Source organism: Nematolebias whitei, chromosome 20, assembly GCF_014905685.2.
Source record: "Nematolebias whitei isolate Nwh7 chromosome 20, NemWhi1, whole genome shotgun sequence".
Classification (NCBI taxonomy): domain Eukaryota; kingdom Metazoa; phylum Chordata; class Actinopteri; order Cyprinodontiformes; family Rivulidae; genus Nematolebias; species Nematolebias whitei.
The window spans coordinates 17,586,373-17,607,008 of record NC_056517.1 but is presented as its reverse complement, the minus strand read 5'-3'; the positions used below and the strand labels follow the sequence as shown (position 1 = coordinate 17,607,008).

Here is a 20,636-nt window from a genome sequence, read left to right as displayed (position 1 = left end):
TCCACGTATGACTAATGTCAGTGTTGTTTTGTGTTTACAGAGAACAGAGACAAAAAGAAGCAACAAAGAGCACTGTTGTCAACAGTTTCCCTAAGGACAGGGACTATAGAAGGGAGACTATGCCGTCTACGGCAGTGCCTGGCTTTGCTGGTCCTAGTAAGTTCCTTTACAGGAGTCAGCAGTATGCTTTATGCAAAATTACACATTTTTGTTTATATAATTTATATGTTGGCATTTGTTCATTCTGAAATATTTAAATTGTGGCAGCAAAAAAATTAGCATGTTGTTTTTTCCCTGTCTTTCAGGGTTTTAATAATCGCAAGACAACGGCAAGCTTGAAAAAAAATACTGTTTCTAATGTGGCTCTAGTGTTAAACATCTGTTCTTTGGGTGAAAACCAAACTAGGTCTTGTACTGTAATGCAGATTCAGCTTATTTTTAGTTTCCTGAGGAGATACGATTAAACTAGCAATGAGAAATTTGCTCAGTGGTGCTATGAAGCTGACTAACTACATTGTTTCCCCTACCATTATATAATCAGGGTGCCCCCCCCCCCCCACACACACACACCTTGTCAACAGAACCGAGCTCCCTCAACAGCTGCCAGCACCGAACTGAACACCCCACCCACCATCAAGGTCTGAGGGGCGTTGGATGGCATAATTTCCCTTTAAGAAACAGCGTTCCTTCTCTGTCATTTAGCTTAGCAGGTAGCAAGTGCTCATCTCTTTGGGAGGGGTTTGTTGTTGGGTTGGTGGGAGGAGGGGGAGACACCTCTGTGTTGCGCGTTAGCTTACCACTATGTTAGTGACGTCAGCTGTTGACCAGCGTGTGTGTGTGTGTGTGTGTGGGGGGGGTTAGGATGTGTGAGGGAAACTGAGCATGTAGCATCTTGGCTAGCGCATCTGTATTGTGAGCGGCAAGATTTTGCCTTAAGATTGGAAGAGTCCAGCTGATGGAGTTATAGAGAACACCTTGAAGTAGAAAGATCACGTTGAGGAGAAAGTAGCCAAATAACACATTTTCTGGAAAGTAAAATTGTTAAAATCAGTCATGGGATAGGAACAGTCAAAAGGAAAACGATTGCAGAAGGAGATGGACGTTATTCCAAGTGGATTGTGACGGAAAGGGGAATTTATGAAGTGTAGAAATTGAGGCACCAAGATAGGATGGAACCTGTAAATTATTTTGTTTTCATAATTACTTGCAGGTTGACAAAAATGACAAAAATGATTTTGGTTTTTTTTGTCTCTTGCTTGGCACAGTGTAGTTTAGTGTTGTGTAGGCTGCATGATGCCAGGCCATTTTCTGTTATGAGTAGGTCTATAACTAAATCAGAAAACCGTAAAAAGTCCCCCTACATTCAATGTTTGTGATAATTAAAATGTTCAACGGGTAAAGTTAATATTCTTAGTTTTAAACATGCAGTTCAGTGTCACCATTGCTTAGCACAACAGCTTGTTGTGTTAAAAATAAAATTAAAGCTGCAAGCAGCATTGAAGGCCCTTGCAGCAAAGCGCCGCTCCGGCCTTACGGCAACCGCAGGAGCTCCAGCAACTCTGCCCAGTCGCCATCACGCCCGATCTCGCACCCGTCCTGCACTTGTTCGCCAGGGTACGCAATCGCCAAACGTTTGACATAACCCGCGTCCGTGGGAGCTCCAGCAACGCATCCAAGTTGCCATCGCGAACGCTCTCAGGCCATTCCTGCATGCCTCCACCAGGGTGCGCATATGCCGAAACTTTGCAATCACCTCCCGCCCATATCAGAATGAGTCCGGCTTCAAGCCTTACAAGTTTTGCTAAAATCTGACCTTCCAGAAGGGAGTTATTGTCACTTCTTGTTTTGTCACAAATGTAAAGGACTTCCTTTAGGCTTTTCAACATGTCATATGTGGTAATCAACAGTTAGCGAATACGGTTTCAGTCTTAAATCTTATACAGTGCTGTAGGGGAATACATGTGCAGGATATTGGATTTCTGGTCCGGTCAAACTCCTTCCCTTTAACAGGTTTTACCTGGACCGGCCTCACCTCAAACATATATAAAACTATGAGTTCTTGTAATGAACTTAATTCCTGTCCCTCGAAGAAAACATGAAGAATCCGTAATTTAAATACAGTTCTGTAATGTTTATTTTCAGTTTGAATTATGACATGGAAATTATGGCAAATATTGAATATGAATATGAACCAATCATATTATTTTAGAAAGTAAATGGCATAAATCTGAGGACTTTGAGAAGGGGTTTTGATTCAATTTGGACTAAGGTCTAGCTCTTAACGTTAAAATTTAGGTATTTTTATCTCAGATTTATGAATTAAATTATCTAAAAAAAACTTAGTTGGCACTGTTCAGTGGTCCTCTCATCAGAAGGAAGATGTTCATCTCTCATTACCACAGCGGATGCATGAAGGAAGCCGGTGGCCCGCTGTCCCAAGAAGGATGTCGTTTCTCAGGGCTGCGGTTTGTTCGGCTCGTACCTTTTAGCTCCAGGGTGGAAGGAAGCCGGTGGCCCGCTGTCCCAATAAGGATGTCGTTTCTCAGGGCTGCGGTTTGTTCGGCTCGTACCTTTTAGCTCCAGGGTGTTTGAAATTGTTCAGGATGTCCACCATCTCTCAGCTGGACACGTCTTCCATCATATGGCTGTTGTTTCTCAGAGAGTCTCATCAACTCTCCAACCACTCATTCCATCTGCTCAGCTCAGCTGATGATCCAAAGCCAACTTTCCTCATCGGCTGCCATCTCACAACTCCCCTGGTGTTCAGTATACCTGGCACCAGGAAGACGGGCCCCTTAACTTTTAACCAATCAGAGGGCATCTTACAGTAGGAGTATCACACTGTATAATTAATGTAATTAAAATCTCCCTTCTCAAAGTTCTTCAGAGAATATAATACAATGACCCTTTGTTAAGGATGTGTGACACCATGCTGATACAAACAAAATGGGTTTCTTTGAATCAGAACTTCAACTGGGGGGTTAACTTCCTTTACTGTCATGGTGACCAGTCTCTGTTGATAAGGCCAAGTAAAGCTCTTTGATCAAGACCCTTCTTCAGGAGTCTCAAAGGGTATGTTTACATGGACATAAGTAACCGGATCAAATGGCTGGTCGGAATAAAAGTGTGTCATGTAAACACTCCGTTCGGGTTATTTTTTGTGTATTCAGCGCGATCCGATATAATTTGTGATCAGAACGAAACGGGTGGTTTACGCCGATCCGAAACCCGATCGGTGCGCATGTAAACGCTTGATCTGTTTTTATCTGATCGTGAAAAACTCACCTGAGTGCGCATGTGCGACTTTGTCATTTCCTCCTGGCTAACGCTAATATTAGCATGTCAGGGAAGCAAAACTGGTCGGTGAGCGACACAACATTTCTACTAGAAACTTTGAAAGAGCTCAAAATGATCTGTATTACCTGTAGCTCAGTCAGGGAGTGCAGTAACGTCTCCACCGTCATTAAAACCTGTTGCGGGTCCATTTTGGGTGCTCAGGTTTGTTTACTTTCACCCCGTAAGTAGAACTTCTTCTTCGGTGTTTTTTTTTTTTAAGGACAGTTGACCACTCTGCGCCTGTCAGTACTGCTGTTCAGAACAAAGCCCGCTGCATGTAAACGCTCATCATGAACAGATTGTGCCCATGTAAACAATACATTTGAATTATTCAAACAGAACACATTTCAATCCGGTCAAAGAATTCTGCAAATGTAAACATAGCTAGAGTCTGGTGACTCAGCATAAAAGGTGAATTATACGAAGGGGGTCCAGAATCATGTAACATGTCAAGGTGGTCTCAACTGTAGTTTTTAACACACACACAAAAGGTTAACAAAGAAACTTCCTGTGATGGAGCAGGATGCCAGTATCTGTCCCAGATTAGCAGGAAAGGAGGGGGTAGGGTAGACGTGGTGTCTCTGAGGACATTTGTTTTAAGTTTTTGGAAGCATGGACGCTACAGTGCCAAGCTGGAAGAGTCATCCAATAATCATCAATATTTTCTCTGAGTGGGCCGGGCTTAAGATAAGTCATGAATCAACAATACCAGTGTGTCTATGCACAAAAAATCTGGTTCAGATCGGATGATGTATCACTGAGATATAACTGTTGAAATAATCTAGGTGGCGCACTTGAGTCAAATGTTAAAGAACAATATCAATGTGTCTATAAATGATTACTGATCACGCACAAAAAATCTGGTACATATTAGATGATATTTCACTGAGATATAACTGTTGGAATAATATTGGGTGCACACTGGAGTCAAAAGTAAAACAAAGGATAAATGGACTGTACTTACATAGCGCCTTTCTATCTTATTTCAAGATACTCACGAGCGCTTTACACTACAATCTGTCTTCATTTACCCATTCATACAGCACTCTACTAGATCTCTACAAATTTAATTGAAAAAAATCATTCTAATGAGACTAATCGGTGCTTTAGATCACATTCATACACTGATGGGACACACATCAGAGGCTATGAGGGGTTCAGTTTCTTGCCCAAGGACACTTCAGTATGTGACTGCTGGTGGATTCGAACCACCAACTCTCGCATTGTAGTAGGGCTGCAACTAACGATTATTTCAATAATCTGTTAATCAGTCGATTATTTTTTCGATTAATAGATGAATCGGGGGGGGGGGGGTTAATTTCCACCCCTTTATTCCAAAATTGGACATTTTGACTGACATAGCAATTCACACAAAAAAAGGTTGCTATTTGACTATTCTGTTGGTAAAATATTGAATAAAAAAAATAAAAGTTAGTCAAATAGCTTAAAAAATAAATGTACACAAAAATATATGTAAATTTTATGCTTTATACCTGCACAATATGTAGTTACTTTGTAAAATGTGTCCTTGAGGGAAGAGTGTAACCTGGATTAAAAGTGTGGATTATTGAAACCTGGATTAAAAGTGTGGATCATTGTAGTGAAGCCTTCGTCTTCAACCATCGACAGAGGCCTCATGTCATTGACGATCATTTAAGGATCTTTCAGTGAAGACAGCTGCTTGCTGTGGTGTCCATGATGTCTGTCCATCATGAAGGCTGTCATTGTTGTTGTTTTCTGGAATGAGAGTTTATATGTATTATAGCATAATTTACAGAAACTCAAGAAATGCCTTGTTTCACTTACAGTGTTAAGTTCAGGTAAAAGTAGCTAAAAGAGCAATTAAACACACAAACACACACACGCACGCACGCACACACACACACACACACACACACACACACACACATATAAAGTACTTAATTACACATTTGAGTAGATGTAATAAATTTAATTCCTGTTTAAATGCAATTCATCCTGCCATATATGCAGTATGTATCTGCAGCACAGACTTCCTGACAGACCGGAGTCAGTGCGTGCGGCTGGGGAGAGCTGTCTCGGACACTCTGACTGTAAGCACAGGATCTCCACAGGGCTGTGTGCTTTCCCCCCTGCTTTTCTCCCTGTACACCAACTGCTGCACCTCCAGCCATGACTCTTTGAAACTTATTAAGTTTGAAGATGACGCCACCCTCATCGGGCTCATCTCGGACGGTGATGAGTCTGCATACAGGAGGGAGGTGGACCGGCTGGTGACCTGGTGCAGCAGCAACAACCTGGAACTCAATGCCCAGAAGACAGTGGAGATGATTGTGGATTTCAGGAAAGCCACAGCCCCTCTGCCCCCCCTGACCTGTAATGATACCCCCATCACCACTGCAAACTCTTATCGGTTTCTCGGCACCACCATCACCCAGGACCTCAAGTGGGAGCCGACCATCAGCTCCCTCATCAAGAAGGCCCAGCAGAGACTGTACTTCCTGCGGCAGCTGAAGAAGGCCAAGCTGCCGGCTAAGCTGATGGTGCAGTTCTACACGGCCATCATAGAGTCCATCCTCAGCTCCTCCATCACGGTGTGGTACGCCGGGGCCACTGCCAGGGACAGACTCAGACTGCAGCGCGTTGTGCGCTCAGCTGAGAAGGTGATCGGCTGCAGCCTTCCGTCCCTCCACGACCTGTACGTCTCCAGGACTGTGAGGCGAGCAGGTCGGATCACAGCTGACCCTGCTCACCCTGCACACGGACTGTTTGAACCACTCCCCTCAGGCAGGAGGCTTCGGTCCATTCGGACCAGAACCTCCCCCGCCTTAAGAACAGTTTCTTCCCCTCTGCTGTTGGACTCCTGAACACACATAATGCTACCTCAATTTCTGCTTTGGTCACATTACATCTGTATTATAACTGAATACTCAATCTGTACTGTTTTCTAAGCTTTTTTATTGTTTTCTATTGTATGGGTGTACACATGTTTATGTTATGTTTTTAATTTTACTTTATTTGTGGGTGTACACAGGTCTTATGTCTTATGTAATGTTCTCATTTTTTACTTCATTTTTACTTTATTTTTACTTTATTTTACTTTATTACTATTCGCACCTTATGTCGAAGCAAATTCCTAGTTTGTGAACCTCGTTCATTGACATGGCAATAATAAACTGATTCTGTTTCTGATTCTGTATCTTCATACTTTCCCAGCAAATTAAAAGTTGAAGCTTAATCATTAAATTATTATCTTTGTGTTAGATTTATTTATAAATCACATTTAAACACTGCTTGTACCAATTAAATTAAATAAAAAGTAATACATTCTCTATCACTGTCATTAATCAGATAACAAACAAACAAGCAGCAGCAGCTACCAGAGAGACTGATGTTACGTTTTCTCATTTGGAAACATAACAATGTGTTGTATTGTAGAGACTCACCTGCCAACACGAGTTGGGAGTGAGACGAGTTGTATCGGCTGTTCAGCTCCTTCTTCCTCCTCGTGACTCCGACATGTTTATCAGCGTGGTTCTCCCGTGTCGTCAATTTTCAAAGCGGCATGCTTCTCAGTTTTTATCTTTGTGAAGAGCTCCCACACTTTGGAGGACTTGGGTCGAATAGTTTTCGCTGCGTTGGTCTAGAGCTATAAATGTAAGAATAATGTAGGTTGTGCTATGGAGGCTATTGGCCACTTAGCATGGATACCTTTTCAAGGGTTGGATAATGATCGATCATAGTGATTTTGGTGCACCTGTGTTGAAATCTGGACCATTTAGAGCCAAACATATTGCAACTGCGTCACTTCTTAATTCGCCATGCTGAAACGCCCACATCCTCCAGCAAAAAATGGTTTTCACTTTAAATCAAGTCAGACCATCTTATATGTATTGTAAGACAGGATCATCCTGATTAGGTCAAGGATGTCAAAAAGGGAGCATTCCAAGTAAAAAAGCAGACTTCCTGTTTTGAGGGGGCGGGGCTTTCATTATGTCAAAATATGACCACAGTGGATCGTCGGGTATCCAACAGGGATGAGTCATGCCAAGTTTGTTGCATTTCGGTCTTTCAATGTAAACGTTACAGCGTTTGTAAATTTATGGCGTCAAGTGCAACTTTGAGGCCTGGCCACGCCCCTTTAACAAAACTAAACCGAAATTTTTTGATAACTTTTACTCTCCAATGTCTTAAGGGCATATTAACCAACTTTGAAGGCAATCACTCAAAATCCCTAGGTAGAGTTCGTTAAAATTCGCCATTAGAAACTCCCAAAAATGACCATTTGACCCAAAATGGCCAACTTCCTGTTGAGTTTGGACCAGGGTTCCAAGAGACTTTTTCATAGGTCCTGAGAAGATACAGATGTTTGCCAAGTTTCAGAATTATCGGTCCAAAAATGGCTTGTGGCTGAGGTTTTAAAATATTCTAGGGGGCGCTGTGGAGGCTTTTGGCCACTTATCATGGCTTCCTGTTCAAGGGGTGGATAATGATCGATCATACTGATTTTAGTGAACCTCGGTTCAAATCTGTGGAATTTAGAGCCAAATGTATGGCGACGACGTTACGTCTTACTTGGCCACGTCACGCCGCCCACATGCTCCACCCCAAATTGTCAGTGTTGGAAAGCAACTTACCCCAACATGTCTTAGGTCACTTGACACACTATCTTGCTGATCAGGTAACGGGTCAGATAGGGACCGTTCAACGTAAAACTTTACACTTCTTGTTGTCGGGGGCGTGGCTTAAGTGATGTCATGATTTGACCATTCAATCTTGCAGGGGACCAGATGTGGATCAATCACGGAAGGTTTGATGTCTCAGTTTTCGTGTAGGAGCTATTAGTGTTTCGTTTTTCATGGTGACATGACCAACTTTCAGGTCTGGCCCCACTTCTTCATCATTCAATTCAATTCAATTCAATTCAAAAATACTTTATTAATCCCAGAGGGAAATTAAATGTTGTTGTAACTCATCATCCTGGTTTCATTAAAGAGTTGTTATAGATGCTGATGGCTGTGGGCAGGAAGGATCTCTTGTAGCGGTCTGTCCTACAACGGATTTGAAGAAGCCTCTGACTGAAGACACTTTGTTGTTGTATGACAGTCTGATGAAGAGGATGCTGAGGGTTGTCTATAATGTTCTTCATTTTATGAAGAATCCTTCTTTGAACAATCATCTCTAAAGGTTCTAAAGGAGTCCCCAGAACTGAGCCAGCCTTCTTTATCAGCTTGTTGATCTTTTTTAAGTCACTTGCTCTGGTGCTGCTACCCCAGCAGATGATGGCAGAAGAGATGGCACTCTCTACAACAGACTTATAGAAGATATGCAGCATCTTGCTGCAAACGTTGAAGGACTTCAGCTTCCTCAAGAAGTACAGTCTGCTCTGTCCCTTCTTGTAGATGGCTTCACTGTTACATTTCCTGTCCAGTCTATTGTCCAGTTGAACTCCAAGGTATTTATACTTCTCCACCACCTCCACTTCTTCTCCCATGATGAAAATAGGGTTGGATCTGTTCCTGATTCTCCTGAAATCTACAATCATCTCCTTTGTTTTATTCACATTCAAGATGAGATGATTGTTTCCACACCATGCCACAAAGCAGTCCACCAGTTCCCTGTACTCAGCTTCTTGTCCATCTCTGATACACCCGACTACTGCAGAGTCATCAGAATATTTCTGCAGATGACAGGAGTCTGTTTTGTACTAGAAATCTGAGGTGTACAGAGTGAAAAGGAATGGTGAGAGTACAGTCCCCTGTGGTGCTCCTGAGCTACTGACCACCTGGTTAGACACACAACCCTTCAGTCTCACAAACTGTGGTCTGTCTGTCAGGTAGTCTTTGATCCAGGCGATTGTTGAGGCCTCCACCTGAGTCTTCTGGAGTTTCTGACAAAGCAAATCAGGCTGGATTGTGTTAAATGCACTGGAGAAATCAAAGAACATGACTCTCACAGTGCTGTCTGCCTTTTCTAGATGACAGTGGGTCCTGATATGTGCTTGTTTGTCTAGTCAGGTGGGTCAGCAGAAGTCTCTCTAGGACCTTCATGATGTGGGATGTCAGGGCAACAGGTCTATAGTCATTGAGGACTGATGGGTGTGTTTTCTTTGGCACTGGAACAAGATAGGATGTTTTCCACAACACTGGAACCTTCTCCTGGGTCAGGCTAAGGTTGAAGAGGTGCTGCAGAACCCCACAGAGCTGCTCTGCACAGACCTTCAGGACTCTGGGACTGACACCATCTGGACCTGCAGCCTTATTCCGGTTCAGTCTCTCCAGCTGCTTCCTCACCTGACTTCTGGAGACGCAGAGGGGGGAGGCAAAGGAGGTATCAGCATCTTCTGATTTGGTTGAAGACCAACATGTAGAAGAAGAAGGGTCCATGAATGAGGTGGTAGATACAGTATTTGAGGTGTGACAGGACAGCCTTGGGTCAAAGGAGGGTGGTATGTATGTTTGACTGTGGGCAAGAGAGGATGATGCTGAGCTTGTTCCTGAACTGAACCTATTGAAGAATGTGTTCAGTTCATTGGCTCTGTCAAGGCTTCCATCCTTCTGATCCTCCTTCTGCTTGAAGCCTGTGATCTGTTTCATCCCTGACCACACCTCTCTGATATTGTTCTGTTGGAGTTTGCTCTCCATCTTCTTCTTGTACACCTCCTTGCTGTTTCTTATCTTGACTTTTAGTTGCTTCTGTGTGCTCTTCAATAATTCCCTGTCTCCCTCCCTGAAGGCTCTTTTTTTCTGGTTTAGCAGTTCCTTCAGGTCAGTGATGATCCAGGGTTTGTTAATGGGGAAGCATCTCACTGTTCTGGTGGGGATGGTGTTGTTTACACAGAAGTTTATATAGTCGGTCACACACTCAGTCATGGCATTGATGTCCTCTCCATGTGGCTGGCACAGTGCATCCCAGTCTGTAGCGTCAAAACAACCCCGCAGGGCTTCTTCAGCTTCCAATGACCATTTTCTCACTGTTCTCTTTATTGCAGGTTGCCTCTGAACAAGGGGTTTATATTTTGAGCAGAGATACACAAGATTGTGATCTGATTTGCCAAGAGGGGGTCTTGCTTTAGCGATGTATGAATCCTTGACATTTGCATAAAACAAGTCCAGCGTTTTGTTTTGTCTGGTAGAGCAGCTGACAAACTGTTCGAATGTCGGAAGTGTAGCAGAGAGAGAGGCATGATTAAAATCCCCAGATATTGCAACAAACACACTAGGGTGTTGTGTTTGTAGCTTAGCAACCTCGGAGCTGATGACATCACACGCAGTCTCGGCAACAGCATTGGGTTGAATGTAAACAGTTGCCAAAATAACACTGGTGAACTCTCTTGGCAAATAATATGGACGACAACTTAGGGCTAACAGTTCAATATCTGGACTGCAGAGACGACACTTTTATTTTTTATTTTTTATTTTTATTGTAAATTTATTCATTTCATATAAAAACAATGACAATTTGTAGAAAGAAAAAAAATTAAACAAAAAAACATAAAATGAAAGGAAGCAGAAGAAGAAAACATTTCTTATTATATCTGCTCCCTATTAAACAATCAAATTCAAACAATCAATTCAAACATTAATTTGCTTATTGTAATACAAAAGAATAGTCTCATCAAAATACCTTTATAATTTGTTAAATTAGAAACAACTAAATATAATTCTTTAACAAAATAGTTTTAACCATTTTCCTAAATGTTAGTATCGACTTTGCTTTTTTTACATTGTCCTCCAAACCATTCCAAAGATCAATTCCTCTTATTGTAGTAGATCTACCCTTTAAACTTGTTCTGTACTTAGGTTTAACAAACATTTCTATTCCCTTTAAATTATAACTACTTGTCCTTTTCACAAAATAGTTCTGAATGTTTGATGGTAGTGAATAATTCTGAGCTCTAAACATAAGTAAAATAATATTATAATCAACCAAATCATAAAACTTAAGTAATTTCAATTGACAAAATAGAGTACCAGAAGGATGACAATAATTTTTCCTCATTATAATTCTTAAAGCTTTTTTTTAGCAAAATAAAAATAGGCTTAGTTGTTGTCTTACATGCTGTACCCCAAACATTTACACAATAAATTAAATGCGGAACTATAATTGTATTATAGAGCAAGTACAAAGCCTTATTATTTAACAAGTCCCTTACACGATACAATACTGCAATTGACTTAGATATTTTAATTTTAACAAAATTTACATGCTGTTTCCATGACAGTTTGTCATCGATAATTACACCCAGAAACGTGATCTCATTCACTCTGCATATACCATCAATTTCAACAGAAAAATCCAAAGTTTTTTTTTTTTTTTACTAAATATCATAAAATTGGTTTTATCAATATTCAATGACAACTTATTTAATTTAAACCAAATTTGTATTTTTTCAAACTCTGTCTTTATCAATACAAACATCCGTTCCAAGTCTTCACCGAAACAAAAAAAGTGGTATCATCAGCAAATAAAATACATTTGAGGATATCAGACACCTCAACTAAATCATTAACATATAAAATAAATAACTTGGGTCCAATTACAAAACCTTGTGGTACTCCACATGAAGTTCTGCTTAAATTAGAACGTACATCATCCATCTGTACAAACTGTTTTCTATCACTCAGATAACTACTTATCCACTGCAATGCAGGACCTCTGATGCCATATTGATTCAATTTTGCAATTAAAATGGTGTGATCAATAGTATCAAATGCCTTCTTTAGATCCACAAATATACTTATACAATGTTTTTTTTTATCGACTGCTGTTGTAATTTGTTCCATCAATTCCATCAGAGCCAAGGAAGTAGAACTAGTTGATCTAAAACTATATTGACTATTACTCAAAATATTTTGTTTGTCAAGAAATTTATCTAATCTAGTCACAAACAATCTTTCGAGAATTTTTGAAAATTGTGGCAAAAGAGATATAGGTCTATAATTACTAAATACAGATTTGTCACCATTTTTAAAAAGAGGAACTACTTTAGCTATTTTCATTCTGTCAGGGAAAATGCCTTTTGAAAATGACAAATTACAAATATATGTAAATGGCACAATGACATGACTTATTATTTCCTTTACAACCACCATATCCATATCTTCACAGTCCTTTGATCTTTTATCAGCAATATTATTAACTATCTTCATAATTTCCTCCGTGTTTGTTCCACCCAGAAACATACTGCTTACACAACCCATTTTTACATTACTAACAATATTATATACTTTAGGAATCATTGCGGCAAGACTAGACCCAACATTTACGAAATAATTATTAAATCCATTAACGATTTCCCTATCATCATGGATTTCCACATTATTTTCCACAAAATGTTGAGAGAGTCTTGTTACAACCTTATGCTTTTTTAAAACGTTATTTATTACTTTCCATGTTGTACACATATCACCACTACATTTATGTAATAATTCGCTATAGTATTCCTTCTTGTGTTTCCTTATAATCCCAATTTATTTGTTTTTGTACTTTTTATATTTAGCCTCAGCCTCTTGAGTTCGTGATCTCAAGAAATATGAATACAGATAAATTTTTTTTTATACATTCATTTCTCAAACGTTTGGTCATCCAAGGATGATCTATTACATTTTTCCTTTTGTAATTTACTTGTACACAATTTTTTTTGTATAATACCTCCAAAATCTTCATAAAGTTATCATAAGATTTATTTACATCATCTACACATCAGCCCATTTTTGTTTTTCCAGATCAACTTTAAATTTATCTAATGCTTTTTTTGATGTGTTTATTATTTTACTCTTTCTTATAGTAGATTTAATTTCTTCAACAACATTCTTATAAATAATGAAGACAGAGTGATCACTAAGATCAGTCTTCAAAATACCACTCAGCACATCACCACTATTTATATTTGTAAAAATGTTATCAATTATTGTAGCACTTGCAGTTGTGATTCTTGTTGGAGTTGATATTAAAGGATGTAAATTTGAACTGTACATTGAATTTATGAATGTTCTGATGTTATTTGACTCAGTATTATTTCCCATATCAATATTGAAATCTCCACACAAATTTTTTTTTTAATTTCTACTCTTTTCTAGTAACTCTAAAACTTTATCAGTAAATAACTCAATATTTGAAGATGGAGATTTATAAACACAGCTTACAATTATGTTTTTTCCATTATTTTTCATGATTTCAATTGTTATCATTTCTAACATGTTTTCAATAATTATAGACATTTCACTAACTAATTTACATTTAAAATTGTTTTTTATAAATATAGCCACACCTCCACCTCTTATGTTTTTTCTATTCATGTGATATAATTCATAACCTTCAATGTAAGCATTATTTATATTTCTTTCATTTAACCATGTCTCAGATAGAGCTATTATTTTGAAACTTCAATTTAATCCATGTAAATAATCTGAAATGTTAGATATGTTTGCGTTTAAACTTCTGCAATTTAAATGTACTATTGAAAAACTTTCATTATTTAAGTTTGTTATTAAATTGGTCATCATTATAATATTTACTTTCCTTACTAATTGGAAAATAATTACTATCTACAACCTCTTCAACATCAAGTACCGATTCATCGTACGTCATTTAATTCGATGTATTTGTCTAATTTTGCATTTCTTATGTACTATTATATTCAATATATTGTATAATGTTGATAATTATCTTCTAGATTCATTTAAATTTATCCAAGTCCTTCATTTCTTTTATTATTTTCGCTTGTGATCCATCTTGTGCTTTTATCCAAATTTTTCCATTTCTTGTCCATGTTGAAAACACTTTTTTTTGTTTTTTTAATAACCTTGCCTCACGTGCAAGATTTCCATTTTTTTTGTTAAATGTTCATTTATGTAAACATTTGTTCCCTTTAGTTTTTTTGCCTGCATTATTATATTGTTCCTAAATTTCCTGCTAATGAATCTCAAAACAATAACCGGTTTTGATTTGTCCATTTTACTAGGCAGGGTGTGACACAAAGAGATGTGTTCATGACTTATGTCAATCTTCTTAGCCTGCAAGAATGAGACCACCTGCTCTTCTAATGTCCGTTGGTCTTGTGGAGTTGAATCTTCATTAGTTTCTTCACCAGAAGTTACTTTTGCAAATGAACGTTTTATCTCCAATCCAGTAATAACAAGATTGTCTTGTCTTGATAACTGCTCCAAGTCATCAAGTTTTTCTTCTAGTTTCATTATTTTTTTTATCCTTGAGATTAATTTGTAGTTTTAGTTGTTTAACTTCTTCAAACAACCCAATCAGAAGTTTCTGTTGTGATGTTACTTGTGCAAGTTCTGCACTCATGAAGTTCAATGATTTTTTTATCTCCTCCAGATCATCCGAGCCCGTTTCTAAAAGATCCTGTCTTTTCAGTTTAGATTTAGCCATTACTCACAACCTTTTTTCCTTTCCGCTGGCAGCGGTCCAACAAGTCGTCAGTCAAGAGCCGCGAGAGCCCTCCAGATGCTCAACACCACGGCCGCAGATCGGACCCCACAGGAACGTATATCCAAACGGCGATATCCTCTCAAACCGCCGCGCCCCATCCATCAGGCAAAGCCCCACTGCTCGACAACAGAAACCCTGACCAGTGTCGAGGCCCACCTGCCTCTCGAACCCAGTCTGCCACCAGGCCGTGCCAGCAGCCAACGCCCACTGGATCCAAAGCCCAGACCGTCGTTAGCATAAAACAGCTAAATTGTAGCTGTTAGAGAAGATGGTGTCCTCTCACTCAGATCATGTCTGTCCAATTGACACTGAGCCTGCTTTTTGTCGCGCTCCAAGAAATATTGAAAAATTAAAAACAAGAAAAACACTCAAAATGTGAGAAAGAAAACTTCAAACAATTCTCCATCCTGTGCGCAGCGGCCGGCAGCTCTGCTCTGATTGTAGTATAAGTGAGCAATCCAAAACTTCTCCTCCTCCACCATAACCCTCAGCACTGGCTCCCCTCAGGTCTGTAACAATAACTTGTCCAGGATTACACCATCTGTTGTTCACAAGCACTGCCAACCCACCTCCTTTCCTTTTGCCACTCCTCTTTAAATCTCTATCTGCTCGTATGGTCAGAAAGCCTGGCAATGAAACGCTGGAGTCGGGGATATGATCCTGCAGCCATGTCTCAGTGAAACACTTAATACTGCATTCCCGATACTCTGGATGGGTCCTTGTTAGGGCTTGAAGTTCATCCAACTTGTTTCCCAGCGATCTCACATTGCCCATCATGATCGATGGAAGAGATGGTTTAAATTGCATTCTTCTCTCTTTCTCCCTCTTCTTTGCTCCTGCTCTGCATCCACGGCGCCTCCTTTTCAACTCATTTGGGATTTGAGGCTGTAGTTGAGATATTATTTGAGATTTGGAGATGTTAATCAGCTGCTCCCGGTTGTAAAAAAACTTGTTGTTATGGTTACGCATCATAACAAATGTCCAAAAGCAAAGATATTTCTGTAAAAATCCTTCCAGCTGCACAGCATCCGACACCAGAGGAAATAATCATCCAAAAAAAGCGATTTATATCCAGAAAAAAAGAGGAATTAAAGTTATCAAAAGTAATATCTCAGAATGAAAGTAACAGAGCTACTCCAACATGCAGCCACCTTGAGCGGCGCAATTCTAGAACTCATGCTTTGATTTGCACCGTTTTGGTAACTTTTTGTCCCCCATGCGTTTTGACCAAAATGGCCAAGTTTGAAACTGATTGAGTGAAATCCCTAGGAGGAGTTCATTCAAATGCCAAGGCTGTAAACCGCCAAAAAGTTGTTAAAATTGGGACGACATTCCAAAATGGCCGCCTTCCTGTTTATTGTACAACATTGGTGCCAGCGGGTTTTCTGCGCATCTTGGGGAATTGGACAAGTGTACCAAATTTCATGTTTCTACGACAAACTAAGGTTATTGCGGAGGGTATTTTGAGCATTTCCAGGTGACGCTTGAGCCGTTTCTGTTGCGATTTTTGCCACGCCCTTAAAATACATCACTTTTCACCAATCCTTATGCGTCCGCCAAATTTGGTGACGTTTGGAATATGTTAAGGCCCCCAAAACGCCAATTCATTTTGCTGAGAAAATTGCAGCTCGGGCCTGAACAGAGCTATTACAATAGGCATTCGCAGCGCTTCACTGCTCGGGCCTAATTAAAGCTGCAAGCACCATTGAAGACCCTCGAAGCAAAGCGCCGCTTTGGCCTTATTGCAACCGCGGGAGCTCCAACAACTCCGTCCAGTCGCCATCGCGAACGCTCTCATGCCATTCCCGCACACGTCCACCAGGGTGCGCATATGCTGAATCTTTGCAATCACCTTCCGCCCTTATTTGAACGAGTCTGGCTGCAAGCCTTTCAAGTTTGCTAAAATCCGACCCTCCAGACGTATTATTGTCACTTCCTGTTTTGTCATGAATTTAAAGGACTTCGTTTAGGCTTTTCAACATGTTATATTTGGTAATCAACTGTTAGCGAATACAGTTTCAGTCTTGTATCTTAGGTCATTTTCACACCAAATAGTCTGGTAGACTCGGTTCGGTTGGGGACCAATATTCATGACCTTTTGTTTACATTTGAGCTGGTGCCTTTGCATTCACACTGCACTGTGCAGTCGAGCCAACCTGTTGAACCAACCTGTTCCCCCGCTCACCTGTGGGGGCGCAGCACCAAGAACTACTGAAAGAAACGACACAAAAACCTCTGAAGACACGTCTTCTTCTTCTGTAAATAAAAATAAAAATGAAGTGGCATCAAGTTTTACCAGTTTTAGGAGTTATATTTTGTCATTTTTCAAAAATGGACAGCATGAGCAGAAGATGAAACAGAAGACCATGGAGAATATTGTTTTTCCACACAAGGCAGCTAACGGCTCCATATAAGGTCAAAGAAATGTGTGTTTGTTTACCCTGCGGAGCGGGGCTCGGTTTGTTTACATTCACACTGCACTCGAACCGCGCTGGAGTTCGCTTCTACCGGACCGAGACCTAGGTTTTAGCCCGGGCCAGAGTTCGCCTTTTTGTTCCGTGACAGAGTTCGATGGCACGTTCACACCTCCCTAAACGAACCGGACTTTCTAGGAAAACGAGCTAGAGTTCGATTAAAGCGGACTAAACAGGGCTGGTATGAATGCACCCTTACACAGTGCCAAGCTTGAAGAGTCGCCCAATAATCATCAGTTTCTTCTCTGAGACGGCCATGCTTAAGTGAAGTCATGAACCAACAATGGCAGTGTGTCTACAAGTGTTGACTGATGAAGCCCAAAAAAATCTGGTTTAGATCAGATGATGTATTACTGAGATATAATTTTTGGAATAATGTAGGGGGTGCGCTGTACTCAAATGTTAAACAATATCAATGTGTTTTAGAATGGTTAACTGATCAAGCACAATAAATCTGGTACAGATTGGATGATGTACAAACCAGATTCCAAAAAAGTTGGGACATTAAACAAATTGTGAATAAAAACTGAATGCAATGATGTGGAGGTGCCAACATCTAATATTTTATTCAGAATAGAACACAAATCACAGATCAAAAGTTTAAACTGAGAATGTTCTCTATAGATGAAAGATCTGGATTGCAGGCTGGCCATTTCAGTACCCGGATCCTTCTCCTACGTAGCCATGATGTTGTGATTGCTGCAGAATGTGGTCGTTTTGAAAAATGCAGGGTCTTCCCTGAAAGAGATGACGTCTAGATGGGAGCATATGTTGTTCTAGAACCTGAACATAGTTCTCTGTATTAATGGTGCCTTTTCAGACATGCAAGCTGCCCATGCCACAAGCGCTCATGCAACCCCATACCATCAGTGATGCAGGCTTCTGAACGGAACGTTGATAACAACTTGGGCTATCCTTGTCCTCTCTGGTCTGGATGACATGGCATCCCAGTGTTCCATAAAGAACTTTAAATCGTGACTCATCTGACCACAGAACAGTCTTCCATTTTGCCACACTCCATTTTAAATGACCCCTGGCCCAGTGCAAATGTCTGAGCTTGTGGAGCTTGCTTAGAAATGGCTTCCTCTTTGCACTGTAGAGTTTCAGCTGGCAACGGCGGATGGCACGGTGGATTGTGTTCACTGACTATGCTTTCTGGAAGTATTCCTGAGCCCATTCTGTTACTTCCTTGACAGTGGCATTCCTGTTTGAGGTGCAGTGACGTTTAAGGGCCCGGAGATCACGAGCATCCAGTAGAGTTTTACGGCCTTGACCCTTACGCACAGCGATTGTTCCAGATTCTCTGAATCTTTTGATGATGTTTTGCACGGTTGATGATGATAACTTTTAAAAGTCTTTATTTTACGCTGGGTAACACCATTCTGGTATTGCTGCACTACCTTTCTGCGCAACAATGGTGGAATTGGTGATCCTCTTACCATCTTGGCTTCTGAGAGACACTGACACTCTGATAAGCTTTTTTTTTATATCCAATCATGTTGTCAATTGACCTAATTAGTGTTAATTTGTCTTCCAGCTGTTCGTTATATGCTCAATTTCCTTTTTCCAGCCACTTATTGCTACTTGTCCCAACTTTTTTGGGATTTGTTGACACTGTGAAATTTTGAATCAACATATTTTTCCTTTACTAATAACTACTGTACTAGAGAGACTGTTTAGCCAATCAGAATGCAGAACACAATGCAAGATGCAAATCCGTGAAGCAACGTGACCGTGAAAGGTGAACTGCGTTATAGCGAGGGTTCACTGTATTACGAATAAAATATTGATATTTGCCATTTCCAAATCGTTTCATTCAGTTTTTATTCACAATTTGTTAAGTGTCCCAACTTTTTTGGAATCCGGTTTGTATATTCAAAATATAACTGTTAGAATAATTTAGGGGGCGCACTTGAGTCATATGTTAAACCACAATATCAATGTGTCTATACGTGTTCAATGATTATGAACAAAAAATTTGGTTCAGATCGGATAATGTATCCCGGAGATATAACTGTTAAAAAAATCTAGCAGGTGCACTGGAGTGAAATATTAAACACCAATACCATTGTGTGTTTTAAGTGCTCACTGATCACGCACAAGAAATCTGGTACATATATGATGATGTAACACTGACATATAACTGGTGGATTAATCTGGGAGCTCAATGGAGTCAAATGTTAAAGAACATTACCTGTATGTGTACAAGAGCTAACTGATCACACACTGTAAATATGGTACATATTGGATGATATGGTATGGTATAAAGTTTATTCATTTAAAAAAAAGTACAAAACAATTCCATAACAATATAAAAAAGATAGAAAAGATTTAAAGTGAAAGGCAGCAGAAAGAAGAAAAAATCTTATCTGCCCCTTTTTTCAAACAATTTGTTCAATCATAATAATTTTCAAGTAACAGAACAAAATAACTCTTTCGAATTTTTCTAATTCTAATACAAAACACACACTAAGCTACTTCATATATACTTTTTTAACGATCCAGCTTTGATCTTTTTCTTAAATGTACACATTGACTTGGCATTTTTAACATCACTCTCTAGACCATTCCACAATCCAATTCCTTGGACTGAGGTAAACCTTCCCTTCAGAATAGTTCTGAATTTTGGTTTGACAAATATCTCTATCCCCTTAAGATTATAACAACTTTGTCTTTAAACAAAATTTCTTTGGATATTTAATGGTAATGTGTTATTTTGAGCCCTATACATAACTGATAAAATACTGTAATCTACCAAATCATGGAACTTCAATAACTTCAGTTGATAAAATAATGTGCTTGATGGGTGACTGTAATGCTTTCTGGTGATAATTCTTATAGCTCTTTTCTGTAAAATAAAAATAGGTTTTGTAAATGTTTTACACACTTTCCCCCAAACATCAATGCAATAGATTAAATGTGGAACAATGATTGTGCTATACAACATGTACTGAGCTTTATCCTTTAATAATTCCCTGACTTTGTATAGTACTGCAATAGATTTAGCTATTTTTGTTCTTACAGAATTTGTGATTTTTCCATGTTAGCTGTTCATCAATGATTACACCCAAAAATTTCATCTCAATAACTCTACAAATCTCAACACCCTCAATTTTAAATGGATCGTCAACAGTTCTCTTTTTGTTACTAAATATCAAGCATTTAGTTTTATCTAAATTTAATGATAATTTATTAATTTTAAACCAAGTTTGTATTTTATCATATTCTGTCTTCATCAATTCCAACATCCGTTTTACATCTTTACCCAAACAAAAAAATGTGGTGTCATCTGCAAAAAGGACACATTTGAAGAGTCCTGATACATTCACTAAGTCATTCACATATAAAATAAATAACTTTGGTCCAAGTACAGAGCCTTGAGGAACTCCACAAGTG

The 20,636-nt window shown here is 39.5% G+C and overlaps 1 protein-coding gene across 1 annotated transcript in view; it reads left to right on the top strand.

The window, feature by feature from the left end:
* Positions 1-40: 40 nt before the first annotated feature.
* Positions 41-20,636, top strand: part of waca (WW domain containing adaptor with coiled-coil a) — a gene marked incomplete at its 5' end in the record, with an annotated part of 180,048 nt that continues 159,452 nt past the window's right edge. Inside the window, 1 exon segment of the mRNA XM_037693922.1 lies at positions 41-156. Coding sequence (XP_037549850.1) covers positions 41-156 — 116 coding nt within the window.